At 46.2% G+C, this 17,348-nt stretch overlaps 4 protein-coding genes across 10 annotated transcripts; 1 reads left to right on the plus strand and 3 right to left on the minus strand.

Moving 5' to 3' along the window:
* Positions 1-1,214: 1,214 nt before the first annotated feature.
* trmt10c (tRNA methyltransferase 10C, mitochondrial RNase P subunit) lies at positions 1,215-3,106 on the minus strand. 2 transcript variants are annotated; one of them, XM_049015977.1, is made up of 2 exons: positions 2,955-3,106; positions 1,215-2,728 (listed from the first exon to the last, which is right to left on the minus strand). In XM_049015977.1, exon 2 carries the CDS (start codon positions 2,708-2,710, stop codon positions 1,331-1,333), a length of 1,380 nt encoding a protein of 459 aa, XP_048871934.1. In that variant the 5' UTR covers positions 2,711-2,728; positions 2,955-3,106; the 3' UTR covers positions 1,215-1,330. The 2 variants fall into 2 exon arrangements, with proteins under 2 accessions (XP_048871934.1, XP_048871935.1); XM_049015978.1 differs by having other exon boundaries at positions 2,902-3,048.
* A 535-nt stretch (positions 3,107-3,641) lies between these two features.
* Positions 3,642-5,787, minus strand: si:ch73-41e3.7 (uncharacterized protein LOC572312 homolog). 3 transcript variants are annotated; one of them, XM_049028708.1, is made up of 3 exons: positions 5,674-5,787; positions 4,921-5,002; positions 3,642-4,673 (listed from the first exon to the last, which is right to left on the minus strand). In XM_049028708.1, exon 3 carries the CDS (start codon positions 4,560-4,562, stop codon positions 3,801-3,803), a length of 762 nt encoding a protein of 253 aa, XP_048884665.1. In that variant the 5' UTR covers positions 4,563-4,673; positions 4,921-5,002; positions 5,674-5,787; the 3' UTR covers positions 3,642-3,800. The 3 variants fall into 3 exon arrangements, with proteins under 3 accessions (XP_048884665.1, XP_048884647.1, XP_048884656.1); XM_049028690.1 differs by having other exon boundaries at positions 3,642-4,734; XM_049028699.1 differs by having other exon boundaries at positions 3,642-4,734; positions 5,664-5,678.
* On the plus strand, positions 5,722-7,536 carry mrpl16 (mitochondrial ribosomal protein L16). 2 transcript variants are annotated; one of them, XM_049028719.1, is made up of 5 exons: positions 5,722-5,988; positions 6,074-6,145; positions 6,400-6,548; positions 6,687-6,980; positions 7,273-7,534. In XM_049028719.1, the coding sequence occupies exons 1-5, from the start codon at positions 5,928-5,930 to the stop codon at positions 7,462-7,464; spliced, it is 768 nt and encodes a 255-aa protein (XP_048884676.1). In that variant the 5' UTR covers positions 5,722-5,927; the 3' UTR covers positions 7,465-7,534. The 2 variants fall into 2 exon arrangements, with proteins under 2 accessions (XP_048884676.1, XP_048884688.1); XM_049028731.1 differs by having other exon boundaries at positions 5,724-5,828; positions 7,273-7,536.
* A 2,481-nt stretch (positions 7,537-10,017) lies between these two features.
* LOC125749410 (C3a anaphylatoxin chemotactic receptor) lies at positions 10,018-15,328 on the minus strand. 3 transcript variants are annotated; one of them, XM_049026673.1, is made up of 2 exons: positions 14,953-15,328; positions 10,018-12,650 (listed from the first exon to the last, which is right to left on the minus strand). In XM_049026673.1, exon 2 carries the CDS (start codon positions 12,628-12,630, stop codon positions 11,596-11,598), a length of 1,035 nt encoding a protein of 344 aa, XP_048882630.1. In that variant the 5' UTR covers positions 12,631-12,650; positions 14,953-15,328; the 3' UTR covers positions 10,018-11,595. The 3 variants fall into 3 exon arrangements, with proteins under 3 accessions (XP_048882630.1, XP_048882626.1, XP_048882629.1); XM_049026669.1 differs by lacking the exon at positions 14,953-15,328 and adding an exon at positions 13,404-13,940; XM_049026672.1 differs by lacking the exon at positions 14,953-15,328 and adding an exon at positions 13,054-13,373.
* Between the last annotated feature and the right edge of the window lie 2,020 nt (positions 15,329-17,348).

Raw genomic sequence — 17,348 nt, forward strand, 5'->3', positions numbered from 1 at the left:
CCTGTTTGGTGCAGCAGGTTGCTAGTTGAGAAATACATGGCCTGTGAAGACAGCTGCAGTTCCGCTGTTATCTCTCTAAGCAGGCACTTTAGATAATATTACAAAAACGTAACTCTGTGTTCCTATATGTCTGGTTTATATAAACATCCCTCAAATTCTTGACTGGTATTTCTCTCTGCTTGGGGTTGATTATGTCACTGAACAACCATTTTGTCATTTGTTCTAACAGTTTTACTTGCAGACTGAAATAATAGTTTGTGTAGCACTGTGACTCGGTGAGTTGTGTAGTTGTCTCTGGGTTCTAATCCTGCTCTGTCTTTTAGTTGGACTTTGCATGTTCTCCCCGTTTCCTGTGTTTGCCTGTGGTTCTCTGCCTTCCTCTTCTGCTCCAAAGGCATGCAGTCAGACTAACTGTCATCAGTAAATTATAGGTAGGGTATGCTTGTGTGTGCCCTGTGATGGACTGGAATCCGATCCAGAGTGAACCTCTCCCTTGTATCCTGTGCCGCCTGGGATAGGCTCCATGCCCCTCCTTAACCCTGACCTGGAAAAGCTGCTAGAAGAAGGTTGGAAAACACATGTGTCATTAGTTGTGCAATAATACAGAGCTGCCTATGATGTTAAAAAGCACAAGAACATTTTTTTACGTTTCACCTTATAAAGGTTTTTTTTTTGTTTCATATATTTGTAATATATGATACAGGATATTCCAAAGTACAAAAGTTCCTAAGTACATTTTATTTTGAATATCACAAGAGCTGTGACTCGGCGGAAGATCCATTTTCAAAATACCATTTTCAGAAAACGGAATCAAGCTTAAAATTACGACACACATTCCAGGAACAGTCTCAAGCCTGAGCGTGCCTACACGTTTGCTGAACACGCCATCCACATTCATCCTCTGAGAGGGCAATTTCCCCTTCTCGGCCCCCCTGGACTTCCCTTTATTTACCCGGTTGATGTTGCTTTTGCTAGTGTGTGTATGTGTGTGTCTGTGTGTGTGTGTGGGACCCAGGTCTGGCTTGCACCTCCATTCCTCACTCTGGGCATCTAACGTTTCCCTGAGTTTGCTGTCGATGCCGGTTTAACTTTGAGAAGAATCTGGATTTGGGCTTTTAAGGGAACAAAAGGAAATCAGAAAAGAACAGTAACGGCAGTAGTGACACTAGTTTAAGGTTCTAATTATTTTGTTTCGTAATAAGTGTTAATCACTATTATTGTTGGAACATTTATTCCAGTGCTTTCACATTATGTAATGATGGCGTAAAACAAGCGTCAACAGCATAGGAAGTTAGATGCACGAATTGTCTGCTTTAGTACTTTTCTAAGTCTATTCCTCATCCCACCAGTTTTTCGTTCTTTTCGTTTTGACATCGCTCACTTTAATCCTGCTGGTGTTAAGCATAGTTATGACTTTGGACTGGCTAACCCACTTATTGTGTCTGGTCCCAGTCCTCGGGTTGGCTTCACTTCTCTCAGAGATTCTGCCGGTTTGCTTCCTCAGTTGTGGTGCCTTAGAGAACCCGTCGTGTTTCCTCTTGGGCACAAACTCCAGCGCCTGCTCCCAGTTGCCGCCCTCCTTCAGCGTGAGCAAAATGCGCATCATCTGGTCCAGTGTCAGGTTTTTGCTGCCCATGTCCCAGTGGAGGAAATCGTCCAGTGGAAGCCGGGCGGTGGCCAGCTGAAGGCGTTTTGCGTTGGCCAGGGAGAGACCTGTTTGGATGCTCTTGTCCACCATAGCTCCCACGATGTACACCTTGTCGTGATCAAACGTCCGCAGCACGTTCCGCGAGTCGGCGGTCAGGTAGACCACCCGGCTCTTGGGAAAGAGGTCCATGTAGTGCTGCTCAGTGGTGGTGATCAGGAGCCGGTCCCAGGTGTCACGGCCATAGCGCTTCAGCAGCTCCTGGTGATAGGTTCCCTCTGGTTGCAGGTTGCAGAAGTGAAGGTGAAAGGGGTCAGCAGAGCGCCGGTTCCATCCCTCACTCTCCAGCAGCTGGGAGACAGCGCTGGCCATCTCTGGCTTGGACATATTCCGTTCATAGCTCATGTCGAACACCAGCGGCTGCCCGAAGCACATGGATTGAGCTGCCCTCCAGTTGTGTAAAGCATCCATGGAGCGACTCCAGAAATGCATCAGGAAGGTGTTCCGCAGAGGCCTGTCCGCTCCCTCCTCCTCGCCCTCCGCATTGCGCTGCCTTTCTGCCTCCTTCTGTGCTCTTTTCCTCTCTTTCTTCTCCTTGTCAGCCTTCTTATGATGTTCTTTCAAGGCCAGACGTTTGAGGAACTTCTTTTTAGAGGACTTTGTGGACAGGGCAGTCAGAGCTTGCAGGTCCTCCTCGCTGATCTGCTCCGGCACCATCCTCCCGGCCAGCCGCCACATTTCTACAAGCTCTCGAGACGACTCCAAGGTAGAGCACTCTTCCTCATCATCATCGTCAATGTCATTGCTGTTGTCGTCCTCCTCCTTGTCCACCTGCGGCTGTGATGATCTCATCACTGACTTCCATACGTCCAGATCCAGTTTCTTGGCAGCCAGGTCATGGGCCTGGCTGGAATCTTTCCTCAGACCAGCATTAGCGTAGAAAGTCCGACCCGCGCCAGCAGTCAATGACTGGAAGCAACTCCACCGTCTACCTGCTCTTACAGTAGCCTGGGGGAAGCGATGACTCCACAGTACATTCATAAACATCTGCTTGAGGAGTCTCATTGTTCCTTAGTAACTCCACTAAGAGGGAAACAAAATATTGAGTTAATTACACGTGCTTATACGCAACACATACCTTCGATCTTATTAAAACTGCTCTTCTGCGAGTCTGAATTAATCGCGCACGAGCAGTTTCCCATAATCTGGGCGTCTTTATAACTTGACATTTTAAGACACGCCTAATCGGCTAGTACCTTAGCTCAATCATATTTTTTTGTTTCTGCAGCAGCCACAATAAAATGCGTACCTGTGGTCTCATTCCGTCTACTCAAGTAAGGAAGATCTCGGAATCAGCATTGCGCGCACACGCTCTGGGAAAGGTCACGCTCGGCTGCTGTGCAGCAGCTTTTTCCGCCGTGGTGAAACAAGAACGCGTTTGACAAATACCCCATCAAAACATTACCATCATATAACAATTTACGGAGAATATGTATGACCTAATCACTTTTTTTTATCAGTTAACCAGTATGCTTTTGAGTACGAGCCACTGCCGAAGCTGGATAAACCAACTATGTTTCTAGATAAAATTGTTTTGATATTTAATAACGTAAAATTTATGGCTGTTAGTGCAATTCAACTAGAGTAAATCTTTTTAAAAATACTGCAATACATCAATGCGATATCTTAGGAACAGGGTTAACTCTCGGCAGAAGCATATTAAATAAGAACTGTCGTCAAAAATGACGTATCCATGGTTGAATTATCCTATATTAAGATCCCCTGGAATAAAATCCGTTGTATGCAGATATTCCAACAAATCACTGAAAAGCCTTACCCCAAACTGCTCGCCCCCATATGCAAGCTCTCTGCTTACAAGATACATTCTGAGTTTTAAATTAATTTAAATGTAATATACATATTCTAAACCCAATTTGTTCTCCACTTATAGAATTTAAGAATAAAAATGAGGCCATGAGTGCAATTCAGCATTTTATTGCTTCGTTAGTCAAAAAATATTTTAAACTGCAAAAGAAATTCCACATTCATGTAGATGGATACAAATATGTTATATGTTGGCATTTCAGAATTATCCTTTCAGCATCAATGATGAGGGAATCTGTGACTGCCGGATGAGCCTGCTATCCGGGGGAAATCATTCCGGAGAATTCACAGCTCTCGCAGCACCATGGCTCCTGCTCCTTGTGACGATGTCGAAGGGTACGGGTGGGGATCTGTTCCGGAGCATCTTGGTGAAGAACCGGAATACAGCGTCCACACAGGCAGCGGGTGCGGCCTCGTGGCACTGGGTCCCGGCTGACAGCTGTGGGCACTCAGCCTTGAGGGACCCTACGGGCCGGTTGAGGGGCTTGGGGCTCAGTACCCACTTCCTGGACTTGGATTTTAGCCAATCCCGGCTATCGGCGTCGAGCAATTGGTGCCAGGGATTGTGCGAGGAATCCACAAAGGCGACCGCATGAACCCGCCCTTGAACGTCTTGTGGCTGTCGCGACAACAAATCCACGAAGGCCACGCCCCCATAGCCGTGCACGACCACCGACACGTGCTTTGCCGGACACCGGGAAATGACACGCTCCCACACGTGGCTGACGTGCTCTTCGGGAGAGCTACTCTGGTTGGGATTCATCATCAGCACCTCCCAGGATTCCGTCAGGGCCCGTCTCACGTAGGACAGCTGGCTGCCCCACTCCAGCCCCCTACTGGCGATCATCCTCCAACTCCACTGCCCACAGCGCACTGTCCCCCTGTCTTGGATCAGGACGACCAGGGTTCCTGGACTTTCATTGGCCTTGGGACTTATGAAGACAAAGTCTTGGAGCTGGGGGTCCGATATGCTGGCAGATAAGGAGACCCTTTGTAAGTGGTACTGCTCCTCTAGGAGACTGTACAGATACATGGTGATGTATCTGCCCAAAAGCTGGTGCTCCCTTTGCAGTCCCAACACATCCCCTCTTCTGTAGCGGAAAACGAAGCACTCTTGGGTATCCTTATGACATAGCCGCCCCTCCTGGTCAAAGCGGTATGGGAAGTCACCGGACAAATGTGTGTCAGACTCTATACACTCCATGCTAAAAACAGACAGACAGACAGAAATGTCTAAATAACAGTATCAAGGTTTTATTAACTGCAAGTAGAACATTAGCCTGTAAGTAGGAATGCAAATAACTTTCTAGACAGACTGTTTAATAACAAGTGTAACAATTTTGCAAATAATAAAGCAAGTTTGCCGCTAACAAATGCAAACCAAAAAGTACCTTGTCAACCAGGTTAGAAACCACAACCTGTAGTTGGTTTCTTCAGTTTCACTTAACTGGTGTGGTTAACCGCATCCACCATCTCTAGATAGGAAGGTAGGGATAATGCATTAATACGCCATAACTGATTTTTAAATCCCCTTTGCGTTCAGGTTGCTTGTGTGCGGTTCGTGGTTACAATTTATGCCTTTCAGTGAATGAGTAATTACGTTAAACTCATCCACAATTGTATTATTGTTGAGATTCCTGAATTAAAAAGTGACTTGACAAGTTAATTTAGACACGTATGTTTCAGACAATCTCAAAAGCCAAGACGACGTAATTAACATGATATTCAAACACTTCTAGATCGACTTTTGAGCGAAATATCCTGCTTAGCAGGTATGTAACGGATGAAATGGATCTCCGTAGGTTTTATAGTGTAGATTCATGGCCGGCATCGCTTACTAATTATACATTCAGACACTAAACTTATTAATATATGGAATATATGGTTATGCATAACAAAATGAATTTAACAAGTAGACAATAGAATTCACGAAATAAACTTTAAAAATGAAAATTGCAGGATTCTTTTCGACCTTATTCTACATATAAAAGTAGCCACCAGTATGTATTTAGACGCTTCATCAGAAATAGTTTTAGCAAAAATGGGTATAACAAATGCCCTAACTTCTGGGATTTTTTGCGATATAAGAGTATGATGTCTAAATTTCCGCTAAACATTGTGCACTAGACTTAACATTTGCTCACCAGCTTGGACGCCTTGTTTGAAGTAACCCGGAACCTTTGAGACTGTTCAATTTTCTCCACCCGGATAATTTCACAGTGACACCAAATGTGTCTCATGGAGAGTGACTGTAGCCGACCTTGTTAGAAACATGAAAATACCAGAATGGACGTACTAGGTATCTTCAGTATTATATTGTTGAGTATTTGAAGACGTTTTATTTGAGAAAGTTTTTTTTTGCAGAAACAGGAAACACAGCATATTTTAAAGCGTAGCCATGATTCCTTTGCTGAAATCTGCTCTCTGCGGTGTGAGTAGTAGAGCTGTAGGATGTGGAGGCAAGTAATTTTCCGACTGTGACGCTGATGATTTAAAAAATTATCTTAGAATAACATCTTGTACTTTCTGTTGTTTATCGTACAGGTGTCTTGCAAAACTATGCTACTATGCTCACTTCGGGGCTCAAGACCTACAGTCCGCTTCCGGACTATGCAGGTGAGTCACATACCGACTTTAAGCCAACATATATTTTCCTGTCCGCAATAGAAGATCGCGGTGTGATTACTATTTTGATAGAATTTTCAGCTGTGGTGCTTAGACGACCGCGCAACAACATTGGTACCATATGTCATTGTGGTGTTAAATTGTGGTTTATGTTGCTTCGCCTGACTGACGGTAACTAACCTCTTTTCGCATGGGTGATGATGCTTTAGCGATATGCGTGTGAAAGGCTGTCTTCCTTCTACCAGATGTGGTGATTCCTGAGAGGACGAAGCTGAAGTTCATGGATAAGGTCCCCACCTTGAAGAAAGTCCGGCGGGAGATGAAGAGGCTGAAAGACATTGTGGGGCCAGAACAGAAGGAGAACAACTTCACTTCGGGACAATATGGCATTGTGGTGGGTAGCCAAGGCAGCAGCGTGTAGCTGCAGGTCTGCGGGGGTGAGACTGGGACAGAGAGATGGGTGGGCTGGTTGATTGCGGCTAGCTGGGACGGGGTGGGCACAACGTCAACTTGACCCGTCTTGCCTCCGCAGGCAATGGGTGGAGGTTACCTGCACTGGGGCCACATGGAGATGATGCGGCTGACCATCAACCGGCGCATCGACCCTCGTATAACCTACGCTTTGTGGCGCATCGACGCCCCCTACAAACCCATCACCAGCAAGGGCCTTGGGAAGCGCATGGGTGGTGGCAAGGGCGCCGTGGACCACTATGTCACACCCATACGCTGTGGACGCCTCATAGTGGAGCTGGGGGGCCGCTGCGAGTTGGGGGAGGTGAAAGGTCTGCTGACTGAGGTGGCCAAGAAGCTGCCCTTCCCTGCCAAGGTGTGTTTCAGGGAACCCCACCCAAATGGAGCGTAATTATCCAATAGCTAGTAACAGAATCGGCCTTATTTTGCCTTGTCTTCATGCCTTCATAGTTAATGGATGAGTCAGGTCCTGTTTCGGTAATGCTCATTCTAGCCGACATTCTGATTCAGACAGTGTTTCATCAGTTCTTGTTTACACTAATCTGACCGTTCGTTACCTTTCTGTTTGCGTTTGAGGAGTGGCCCCCACCCCCAGGTCCTGTTTTCATGAGTCTTGCCATGCCACACGCCACTTTTCTTTTGCTCAGGTGGTGAGCAGAGAGAGCCTGGCTGAGATGCAGCAGGCTGCCGCCGCCAGGGAGCTGAACAACCAGAACCCTTGGACCTTCGGTCGCATTGCCACGGCCAACATGCTGGGGATCCGCAAGGTGCTGAGCCCAGTCGACCTGCGGCACCACGGCCGCTACACGGGCAAGTTCCACTTGCCAGAGAGGGTGTGAACCAGGGGGGGGGGGATTTCCACAGAGCATGCTGTAACTAAGTGTTACCATGGTTACAATTGTTGTAAAAATAAATTATCAAAAAAAGTTGTCCTCATTCTTTTGCTTGCGTGTTTTCACGTACGTGTTGAAGACAGCAGTGGAGTGGTTTCTCTCTTTCGCTGTGAATGTGTCAGCTGTCTAGGCTCCCAGGACCGACGTTGGCGTGATAATTATGAGCTGGCTGTTCTAACCTACTTTCAGTTGCTTTCAGGCTAAAGGCTGCATGACCCCCATGCCAACCATGACATGCCCCGTGACCCTCTATCATGTGTGCCCCTCAAATGGTATTGCCGCCGGGGGCGGACGGCATGCTCGGAGGAATTCGCTGGCATTTCGGGTCTGAGACCCGGACAGGCTGCAGTATCCCTCACTGTTTAACCCAGGGGAGATCACCCAACTGCTTGATCCGAAATATTTGGCACTGCCATCAGTGTGAACCACAGACCAAAATAAGTTCTGTAAGTCGAGATACGGGAAATCACACTGGTTCAAAGGGTGGTCTGGTTACCTAGTTAATGCATGAGATATCGACAGGAAAGAGAAGGAGCGGATGCAGAGGTGGAGAAGCTCTGACTCATAAGGAGTGTAACACCTGACTGAGAGCTTGCGGTCATGACCTTCTGCTTTCCTGTAGCATTATCATCCAGCTATTGTCATAAATGCAAGAGAACCACTGTAGAGTTTTAAGTTGTCATTTTTTGCAGTTGGCTGGTATTTGATCTCAGCTGTTTTGTCTCCACTGAAAGTTTAAATGGTAAAATTCACTGGATCCTCTCTGTCTTGTATTGATAACACCTCCTACCAATCGGTGCCCCGGTCAGGCCATCAGCATCATGCAGGAGGCCCCCCCCACAGTCTCTGTCCCCCTCCCGTTTGGCAGGAGGTTCTGCAGCATCTGAGCGGCTTCTGCTTCCTCCCCATGGCCCCCCGCCCCACAGATTTGGACTTTACATTAATTCTGCCGTCCACCAGTGCAGTCACTTTATTGCTATTTGCACAGTTATTCCCATTACTACCAGTTCTCACTATTTACCATTATATATTATTCACTGATTTGTACTATTAATGTCATTGCCTGTTCTAAATAGTTTACCATTGTTTACATATATATATACATACATATATTCTCTGCAGTTATGTATAAAAAACGTGGCATGTGCGTATTTGTATGCGAATATGCATGGCTTTCATATTGTGTATGTATTTGTATATACACACACACACTTGCATGGGGGTGACGGGTGGCTCAGTGGGCTAAGCGCTGGTAGCTGGGCCCAGCCTCTACAGAACGGCTGCTGCAGGTGGCTGCCCTTTGCTGTCATGCCTGCTCTCACCTACATGTGTGTCTGTCTGCGTGTCATGAAGCGCAAGGGGCGATAAGCGAGTTTTGTCACGCAGTTCAAAAAAGTATCTTTTCATATGTATGTGTGTGTGTGTTTATATATATATATATATATATATATATGACAATCTAGCCCCTCTACACCTTACTCAAGATCAGAGAGGTGGTAAAAGATACAGGATGTTAATGAGCTCATCGTTCTTAATGATAAGAGGCTCATCCTGTTTATCAGCCATAACGACACCTTTCATCTTGATAATCTTCTCACACTCCAGATGCTGTTTTTTGGTCTGTACTACATTTTGGCTAAAATGTTTTTTGGGATGGTGCTTTGGGAAGGGCGCTATATAAAAACCATGGGAACGGGCATCCAGGTATGACGGGGGATCCTGAACCTGGCTTGTAGCTCTGCAGGCTCTGCCCTGACACCTAAATGTATCAGCTAATTGGGTGGCAAGTAGCTCAGTGGGCTGCGACTCTGTGCTTGTGATCAGAAGGTTGCTGGTTCAAGTCCTGGCCTTGGCAGAGCAGTCACCCCTGAGCAAGACCCTTAACACCCCCCCCTGCCCCCAGCTCCAGGGTTGCTGCATGTTGGCTGACCAGGAGCTGTGACCCCCCCCAAGCTATGCAGAGCAAGATGGTGTTTGCAAAGAAGCATTCCAATGTACTTGTGCAAGACTGCAGCCCTGGGGGGGTGGAACCATTGTGTGGCTTAGTTCTTCCCCTGTTCCACCACAAATGATTCAGCTCAAGAGCTGTGTGGTAATTAGCACAAGGAGTTGAATCAGGTGTGTTAAATGAGGGGAAACCCAAAAATGTGCAGGGCTCTGGCCCTCCAAGACTGGAGTTTGACACCCCTGCGTTAAACCTTAATGTCCACCAAGAATTACTTACACTAGGTTGCCAGCATTAAGAAGCAAAAGATGGTTTTTGAAAACTGATGTTATTTATGCAATATCTTGCAATTACATTTTACAGTTTTTACAGACATGTAACGCACTCTGATGTCTTCTTTAGACTGTCTTGCATCCATGTGCTTGATTGTTTTTTCTGTTTAACTTCACTTTTCATGAACTGAAGTGACTCGAAAATGTGCTTTTGTGTTTCACCTGTACCAAGTGCACAAAATTTTAACCCATATATGTAAATGCAAATAATAATATTAGTAGTAATGATAATAATACATATATTTAATGACTCAAGTGGCATAAATATTTAGGGGGGGCATGCATGCTGTCCCCCCCCCCCCCCCCCCCCCGGAAAACTGCCCCTGTCCTCTACTCTCTGTTCCCAAGCTGAGGGACTCAAATGCAGTTAAGTGCATCGATGGGTTTTGCAAACACTTTCAGAGGTTAGAAAGGAGACCTCATATATGCTTGGTTTTATCAGAAATATCTTCATTGCCACCACAGGATAGAAAACAGGAAGCCAGAGTTGACAGTTGTTCAGGATGTTTGAGGGAAATTAAGCATTGGCACGGTTCACATGCTGTGAGTTGGCAGGGGCGACCCCACACTGTGCCTCGATCATCTATCCTTTGCCGGGTCTAGCTGTCTCCCTGCCCAGGGACCAGTCTCATTGGACGAGCTTCACTGCCACTGCTAGAATCTCTTTAAGTGCCAGAGTGTATGGAGCCCACTGATGCCTACAACTCTGTAGTAGGAACAGACATACAATTCTTAATGCATTGCGATCTCCTTCACACCCAACTAAATAAACCAAATGTGTCTCTGCGGGTTAGATTGCTCTGCCTGTGACCGGAAGGTTCCTGATTCCTGACCATAAGGTTAGCAGTGTCAATAAACGCGAGTAAGACCCTTAACCCCCAGTTGCTCCAGAAACTGTCTGACCCTGATTTCTCGCACACAAAAAAAAATGTATATTGCTTTGGATAATCATCTGATAAATAAATAAATACGTAAACCAGAGATTACACACATCAGATTTTGATTGGTTAAGAGTCACTGCCAAGAGGTGTGGGTTTTCTGTGATTGGTTTAGGAGTGGTGTACCGTGGTTTGAGCAGCCAACGCAAATTTGAGCAGATCTGAGATGCATTTCCCAAAAACAGCAGCGACTGGTCGTCAGGATTTGGTGGGATATCACAGAAACGGATCCTTGTTGGCAAAACATGCAGAAGTGTCCGTGAACATATCGAAATGTTTTGATTAAATGCCGATGTACATGGTCGTATTTATTTATTTTTTGCTTACAAACTTAAATAACACTATTAAAAAAATAAATGCTTATCGGATTGCAGCAATTAATGCCAAAAACACTTTGATGTGTATGTGAAAATAGAAGCAAATTATCAAACACAACTGAGTGAAGAACGGCTCTTTGTGCATGCAGTTGCAGTTCCGTAAATGCTACACATGAAGACGCCCCATGATACGCCTGGGACATTATTCACCTGTCAGATGCTGCCACTGCCGTGATGAAACTGTCCATCTCCAATAATTAGCTTGAAGCAGTACTTCACATTTTGTCCCATTTGGGCTAACAGGCTCCGCGGTTAAGGACAAGAAATGTAGGCGCGGAATTTACCCCCTGGGAACTCAGAATACTGGTGCATATGCATCTGACCAAGGCCTCAGGCCAAGTTTGCTTGGATTTTGGATAGAATCAAGAGTGTAGGTTTACTGTAGGGACCAAATGACCCCCAACCCCCCTACTTCCCTGAATGCATACAGTATTTCCACAATATTAGAACGTCCAGACCATGCATACCCAAATCTACATCTTTGGCTAGAGCTGGGAATCCTGCTTGCGCAGGGACCGCCGCCGGCTGTAGTCCGACGTGTCGTCGTTGAAGATGCGATCGACGGTGGACAGGAGCGAAGCACGGATGGTGCGGCTGAGCCCCCGTGTGGCGAACACGTAGAGCAGCGGGTTGAGTGCACTCTTCAGGTAGACCAGGTAGAGGGACACGTATAGGCCCTTGGTGACCCACAACTCCCGGGTACCCTTCAGGGAGATCACGGACCGGAAGGTGTAGTAGGGCACCCAGCAGGTGAGGAAGAAGAGCATGGTGAGGAAGAGCACACGGTACAGCCTGGTGAAGCGCAGTGATGTGACAGAGGACGAGTTGGACACTGGCGACACTGCCTCACTGGCCTGCCGGGCGGTGACCAGGACCACCATGTTGCTGGTAAGGAAGATGAGCAGCGGCAGAATGAAGCCGAGGACAGACTCTGTGACGAAGAGGGCCCAGACTGAGCCCGGGTGGTCCCTGTCGCTCTCCCAGCACTGGGTTTCATTTATGAGGATGGCAGTGCCCACATAGGGCGTCGACAGGGAGATGGCCAGCACCCAGAGCACCAAGCAGACCAGCGGCACAGTCCAGCGGGATCGGCGCATCCGGAACCAGAGTGGCCTGATCAGACAGAGGCAGCGCTCCATGGAGATAACGCACAGCAGGAAGGCGTTGGCATACAGGCCCAGGCCTCGCAGGAACATGATCAGGCGGCAGGCGGTCAGGCCGAAGGGCCACGTGTTGTGATGGGCCAGGTAGCCCAGCATGAGCGGCGTCCTCAGCAGCAGCACCAGGTCGGCCAGTGCCAGGTTCACCACGTAGGTGCGGAAGCTGCCGGCACTGCGCCCCTCCATGCCCTTGCCGCGCCAGCCCCTCCGCAGGCCCAGCACCCAAACCACCAGGCTATTCAGCGGGATGCCCACCAGAAAGATGAGGGTCGTGATTACGATCTGGATCACGCGTATCGCCTCCTGCTGACCTCCGGCAGCGGTGCTGCTCTGGGTTTGGTTGAGAAGGGGCGTCCCCATGCTGTAAGCTCACGGTCCAGCTCCGGAGAAACACACAAAAAAGAAAATCAGCACATCATACCACAGCTGATCACAGAGCACCTTTTGCTGGCAGTCGGTGTGGGCTGTGAACCTATACACTTGAATAAATTACTGTTGGGGGTCAGGAAGACACTAGAAACACAAGAGAGAGTAATGGAAATAATTCCTAAAAAGCTACAAATACTAATACAAAAGACGGTTAAAAAGAAGGTGCCATAACTTGACAGGCAGGAAAAGAGCACCGATTAGAAGATAAGCTGCCTCAGAAGGGGCCATTTACACAGAAAACTGCTTCTTCCTCTATTTACTACATTTTTCATTTTGATCTGTGAAAAACTGTATGTATGATTATACATCAGACTCGTAATCATTATACATCAGACAGACCCTCATGCTACTTACTGGCTTCTCTTCTCTAGTCACACGACTCTTTTCTTGTCAGCATATTTCTAAAAAAAAGCCATAATTTGCTCCAGAGATCTATCCATCCCAGGCGAATGATTCCCCAAGGAGACAACCGTAATCCCTATTCTGTCTTGGCCACAGGTATCCACACACTCCCTACGACACAAGGCTGGGCACGCCGGCTCTCCCTGAACATGCAGCCTTGGAATGACAACATTCCTTACGAGTGCACCGAAATGTGGTAATATGCAAGAGTTTTTTATTTCCTCCGTGGGGGCTGGGACCACTGTCAAGAAAAAGCGACCGAAAGTAAAGTTAAACACGACGGATGAAGCTTCAAGTCTTACCTGCCAAGTCAAGTGGGTGAGGTAATGCTTTGCCCTGGAGAGACGGCGAGATTGTGAGAGAGGTACTGAAGGAGGGCGTATCTGAGCGTGTGTGTGTGTGTGTGTGTGTGTGCATGGAGAGACACACAGATGTTGTAAAAAGATAGAGATGGCTGAATGAATCACTCAGCACCACCTCTGCACCTATTAACTGCACTGTTCAGCAACTTCTGAAATGTTTGCTTTGTATCGACAATCAGTACGTCTGTCATTAGCATTGTTAATACCTATAACAGGTTTGATGTCTAATGGAGGCTTTGCATTAAGCTGCATCCTTGCATCCTTGGTCTAATGACAGACTTCTGAAGCCGAGGAGGTTATGACATAATCCACCATAAACTTCTTCAGGTGCTTCAGAAAAAAAAATTAAAATTTAAAATGTTTCAAATATGCTCAGTATGTCATGTTTAAATGTCAAAATTTATTTATATTCCATTTATCACTTCTTCTTTTGCACTACAACCAACAAGATTAAAATTTACTTCGTGCATGGTCGATAGATTGGTGTTTCTCATCCTGGTCCTCAGGGACCCCCCAGACGCTCCAGGTTTTTGCTCCCTCCCATGTTGACTATCTTGCAGTCCCCCCCCCCCCCCCCCGTCATAGATCCCATAGCTGAAGATGACATTAACGATACATGTACTTATTTTGTTTTGTCAGGAACAGGCTAAGCAGTGCAGGAAGAGCACATGGGGCTGGCAGCATTCAAACAGCAGGATGTTCTTCCTGAATGACCTTGTGTTTCATACTTGTGTTTTACGCCAAAAACAGAAGTGGGAGCTGCCTGCTTCCTCTTATTCTGGGCATTAGCTGTGCGGTTGCACCACCCTCCTTCACTTTAAGGAGGTACTGAGTTTGAGGGCATATTCCCTGCATGGTCTAATATCTTCCTGCGCAATCAGACAAACTAGCAAAAAAAAAAAAAGAGAAAAGAAGAAAATGTCCAAAGAGTGTTTGAACCCACAACCAGATGAATCTCTTCACTCCACAGACGAATAAAAAAAAGGTGATGTGGAAATGAATGACATTTTTGACCTCTTACTGTCTTTAATCTTTATTTTAGAATTACTTTCACTGCCTTTTCTTTAGTCATATTACTGTTTTCATTTGGTTTCCTTCTGAAGTTACACCACACCCATGTGTAATTACAAATTCATTATGCTAAAACTCCAGAACTGCTACCATTTCAGCAGGTTTATGCACAAGCACTGGTGGGTTTGCTTTTTGAGGTTCTACTGAATAAGTCACTTTCGCAAGAATAGAGTCACGAAATCCTGTCTAGCTAGGTGGCAACTGCACAGGGTGGTAACCCTCCTAAATAAGGAACTTGACTTGACCTGCGGTAGCTAACAGTTTGGGGGTCCCAGAGTGTAGGCTACAGAACATTTGAACAAGAAAGGGGCATTTAGTCAATCCACTTGTCAGTTAGCTTCTAAAACGCTCAGACATAAACATTTCTTTGCAAAACAAATATAACGCAGCATTTGTTAATAAAGTTTTATCATCTTACCGGTTTGTAGTTCTAGGTAATTCTTTCGTGATAATTCATCGCTTCATTCTTGACGATGCTCCAAAAGTTACACCGGTACACCCCCCCCCCCCCCCCCCTTTCCGTGGTTTTAGTGGCGAGCAGCGCCGCTAGAATCAAAGACAGGTGATCCACACGGTCGGTAGAATAAGGGCAAGTAGATGCATCTAGTGGGAAGTCAAGAGCTGTTTTCAGGATTCAATTCTGCTTTACATTTTTTCGACTCTTACAATAATGTCCCCGATTGCAGCTTCGAGGAAAAGGTGCCGGTGACTGTGATGTCACTGCAGGGTTCGGACACACTCACGCCCCCGCAGGATAGCGTGTCTCTGCTAACGCTGAATAGTGTGGCTTTATGCGGAAGATGAAATAGGCCTACAAGATACAACACTTCACTGCAGAGACAGCAGTAATTTTGGTTACTCAGATCTGCGACTCATTAGCGGAAACGTCTTTTATTCTTTAAAGCAGCATTTAAAAGATTGTGACCTGCTGTGGAAATACGAATTAATAACTTGAATTAGCACTTCTAACGCACTTTTGCATGATTAATCGCCTTAGATATCGTCTCATCATATGCCGTTGTACAGTAATTAGAAAGATAATAAAAGAAGAAAAAAAAAAAGTTCAGGTTAGTAACCGAAACGCACAAAAGGGTGTGGAATCAGCACTAGTTTGAAAAGATGGCTTTCCTGAGTTTTTCTAAGGTAATTGGGGCTCTTCTCTTTTCTTCCCCTGCATCGCGCAGAGAAAATATTTTTAATTAAAGATTAACTTCGCTTCTTTTGTCTATGATGCACACACCCAGAGGTCGACATTTTTCTCACTTGCCTGCCAGAACAGGGCGTTTATTTTTATGTTGACATACTGTCACTGGTCCCTGCCCTGTCCCTGTGTCATATTTTTCACATGCAATGCAATGCAATTTTCTTTATATAGCGCATTATCACAACATTACATTGTCTCAATGCGCTTTACATTTCTGCCACGTAAAGACCCCCCAGTGAGTAAGCCAAAGGCAACGGTGGCAAGGAAAAACTCCCTAAGAGGAAGAAACCTTGGGAGGAACCAGACCCAAAGGGGGGGCCCATCCTCCAGGGGCCGGCAGAAGAGGCAAACAAAACAAGATTATATAATTTAAGCTAATACAGGGGTTGAAATTTCAGTCTCGATGCAGGGGCAGACCAGTGCAGGCACGGGGTGCTTAATGCATGATGGCAAGATCAACAGTGGCACAGCAGCAGGGGAGGAAGGAGAGGCATCCGTGAGCCAAGGGCAGGCAGGCTGGAGGGTAGTTGCCGGAAGTGGAGGTAGTGGTCCATGATGGCTCTGGTGAAATCTGTGCGCTGCAGTCCATCGTTGTGGCATTAATAGTTCTCCCCCACAAATAGGAGTACTGCTCTGCTCTGGAAATCGCCAAAAAGTTCAAAAACCATATCAAGACTTTTATGAAATTGGCAGAACTGGTATAGAGGTCAAAGGGCAGGGTGTCTGAAGGACATCACAGTGCATGGATGCAAACAGCTTGTTAAAAGTGTTTATTGAGATTGCATGCCTTAATAATTTGGAAATGCCTTTTTAAACCATGAATTGTTGTATATAAAAGCATAAAAATAAGCAAGCACACATGCATATAGTTTTGCAAAAGTAGACCTATGTAAATATTCATTGTGGGCTCCATGCACCGGGACAGCATTGGAGTGAGGAAGTGGGAAGCAGGCGAATTTCGTGTTGCTAATGGAACACGGCGTGCTTGAAAAAATGCAGAAACTGATGGCGGAAGCTGGGTATGTTTGAAGAAGTATATGGCTGCGGCCACCCATCTCAACGCCCGACGCTATCAAGAACCCTGCCGGTTCACGCATGCACAGAACAATTCGCCATTCGCAGGCCTCGCTCCATTTATGACTCCGCATGCGCAGAACAGAATAAAATAAAAGAATAAAATAATCAAAGTAACTACTGTCATGCCCGGGTCGTACGATCCTCGTGTGTGCCACGCCCCCTGATTATCCACGTGTTTCCCTGATCGTACCCAGCTGTGTCTAGTTATTTCATTGATGTTAGTCGATGTTCGTCCCGATTAAATCCCCAGTTACCCTTAATTCTGCCTGCCTGCCCGCCTGCCTAAGCCCGATCGTGACAACTACATTGCTTAAGTACTATTTTAATCTTGATGTAAATGTACATTCTTGTATATAGAATGAACAGCGCAACAGATAATATGGTAGATGTTTCCAAATCATAACTAAGATGAATACTTGACTTTAAGTGATCAATAAATATGGAGGCAAGTTATCGTAGACATCAGCTGACATAAGAAAAATGCTATTTGCGTTTTTGTTGTGTGAATTTTTATGCATAAACAGTAAAGGTTT

Source organism: Brienomyrus brachyistius, chromosome 1 (genome assembly GCF_023856365.1).
Source record: "Brienomyrus brachyistius isolate T26 chromosome 1, BBRACH_0.4, whole genome shotgun sequence".
Lineage (NCBI taxonomy): Eukaryota > Metazoa > Chordata > Actinopteri > Osteoglossiformes > Mormyridae > Brienomyrus > Brienomyrus brachyistius.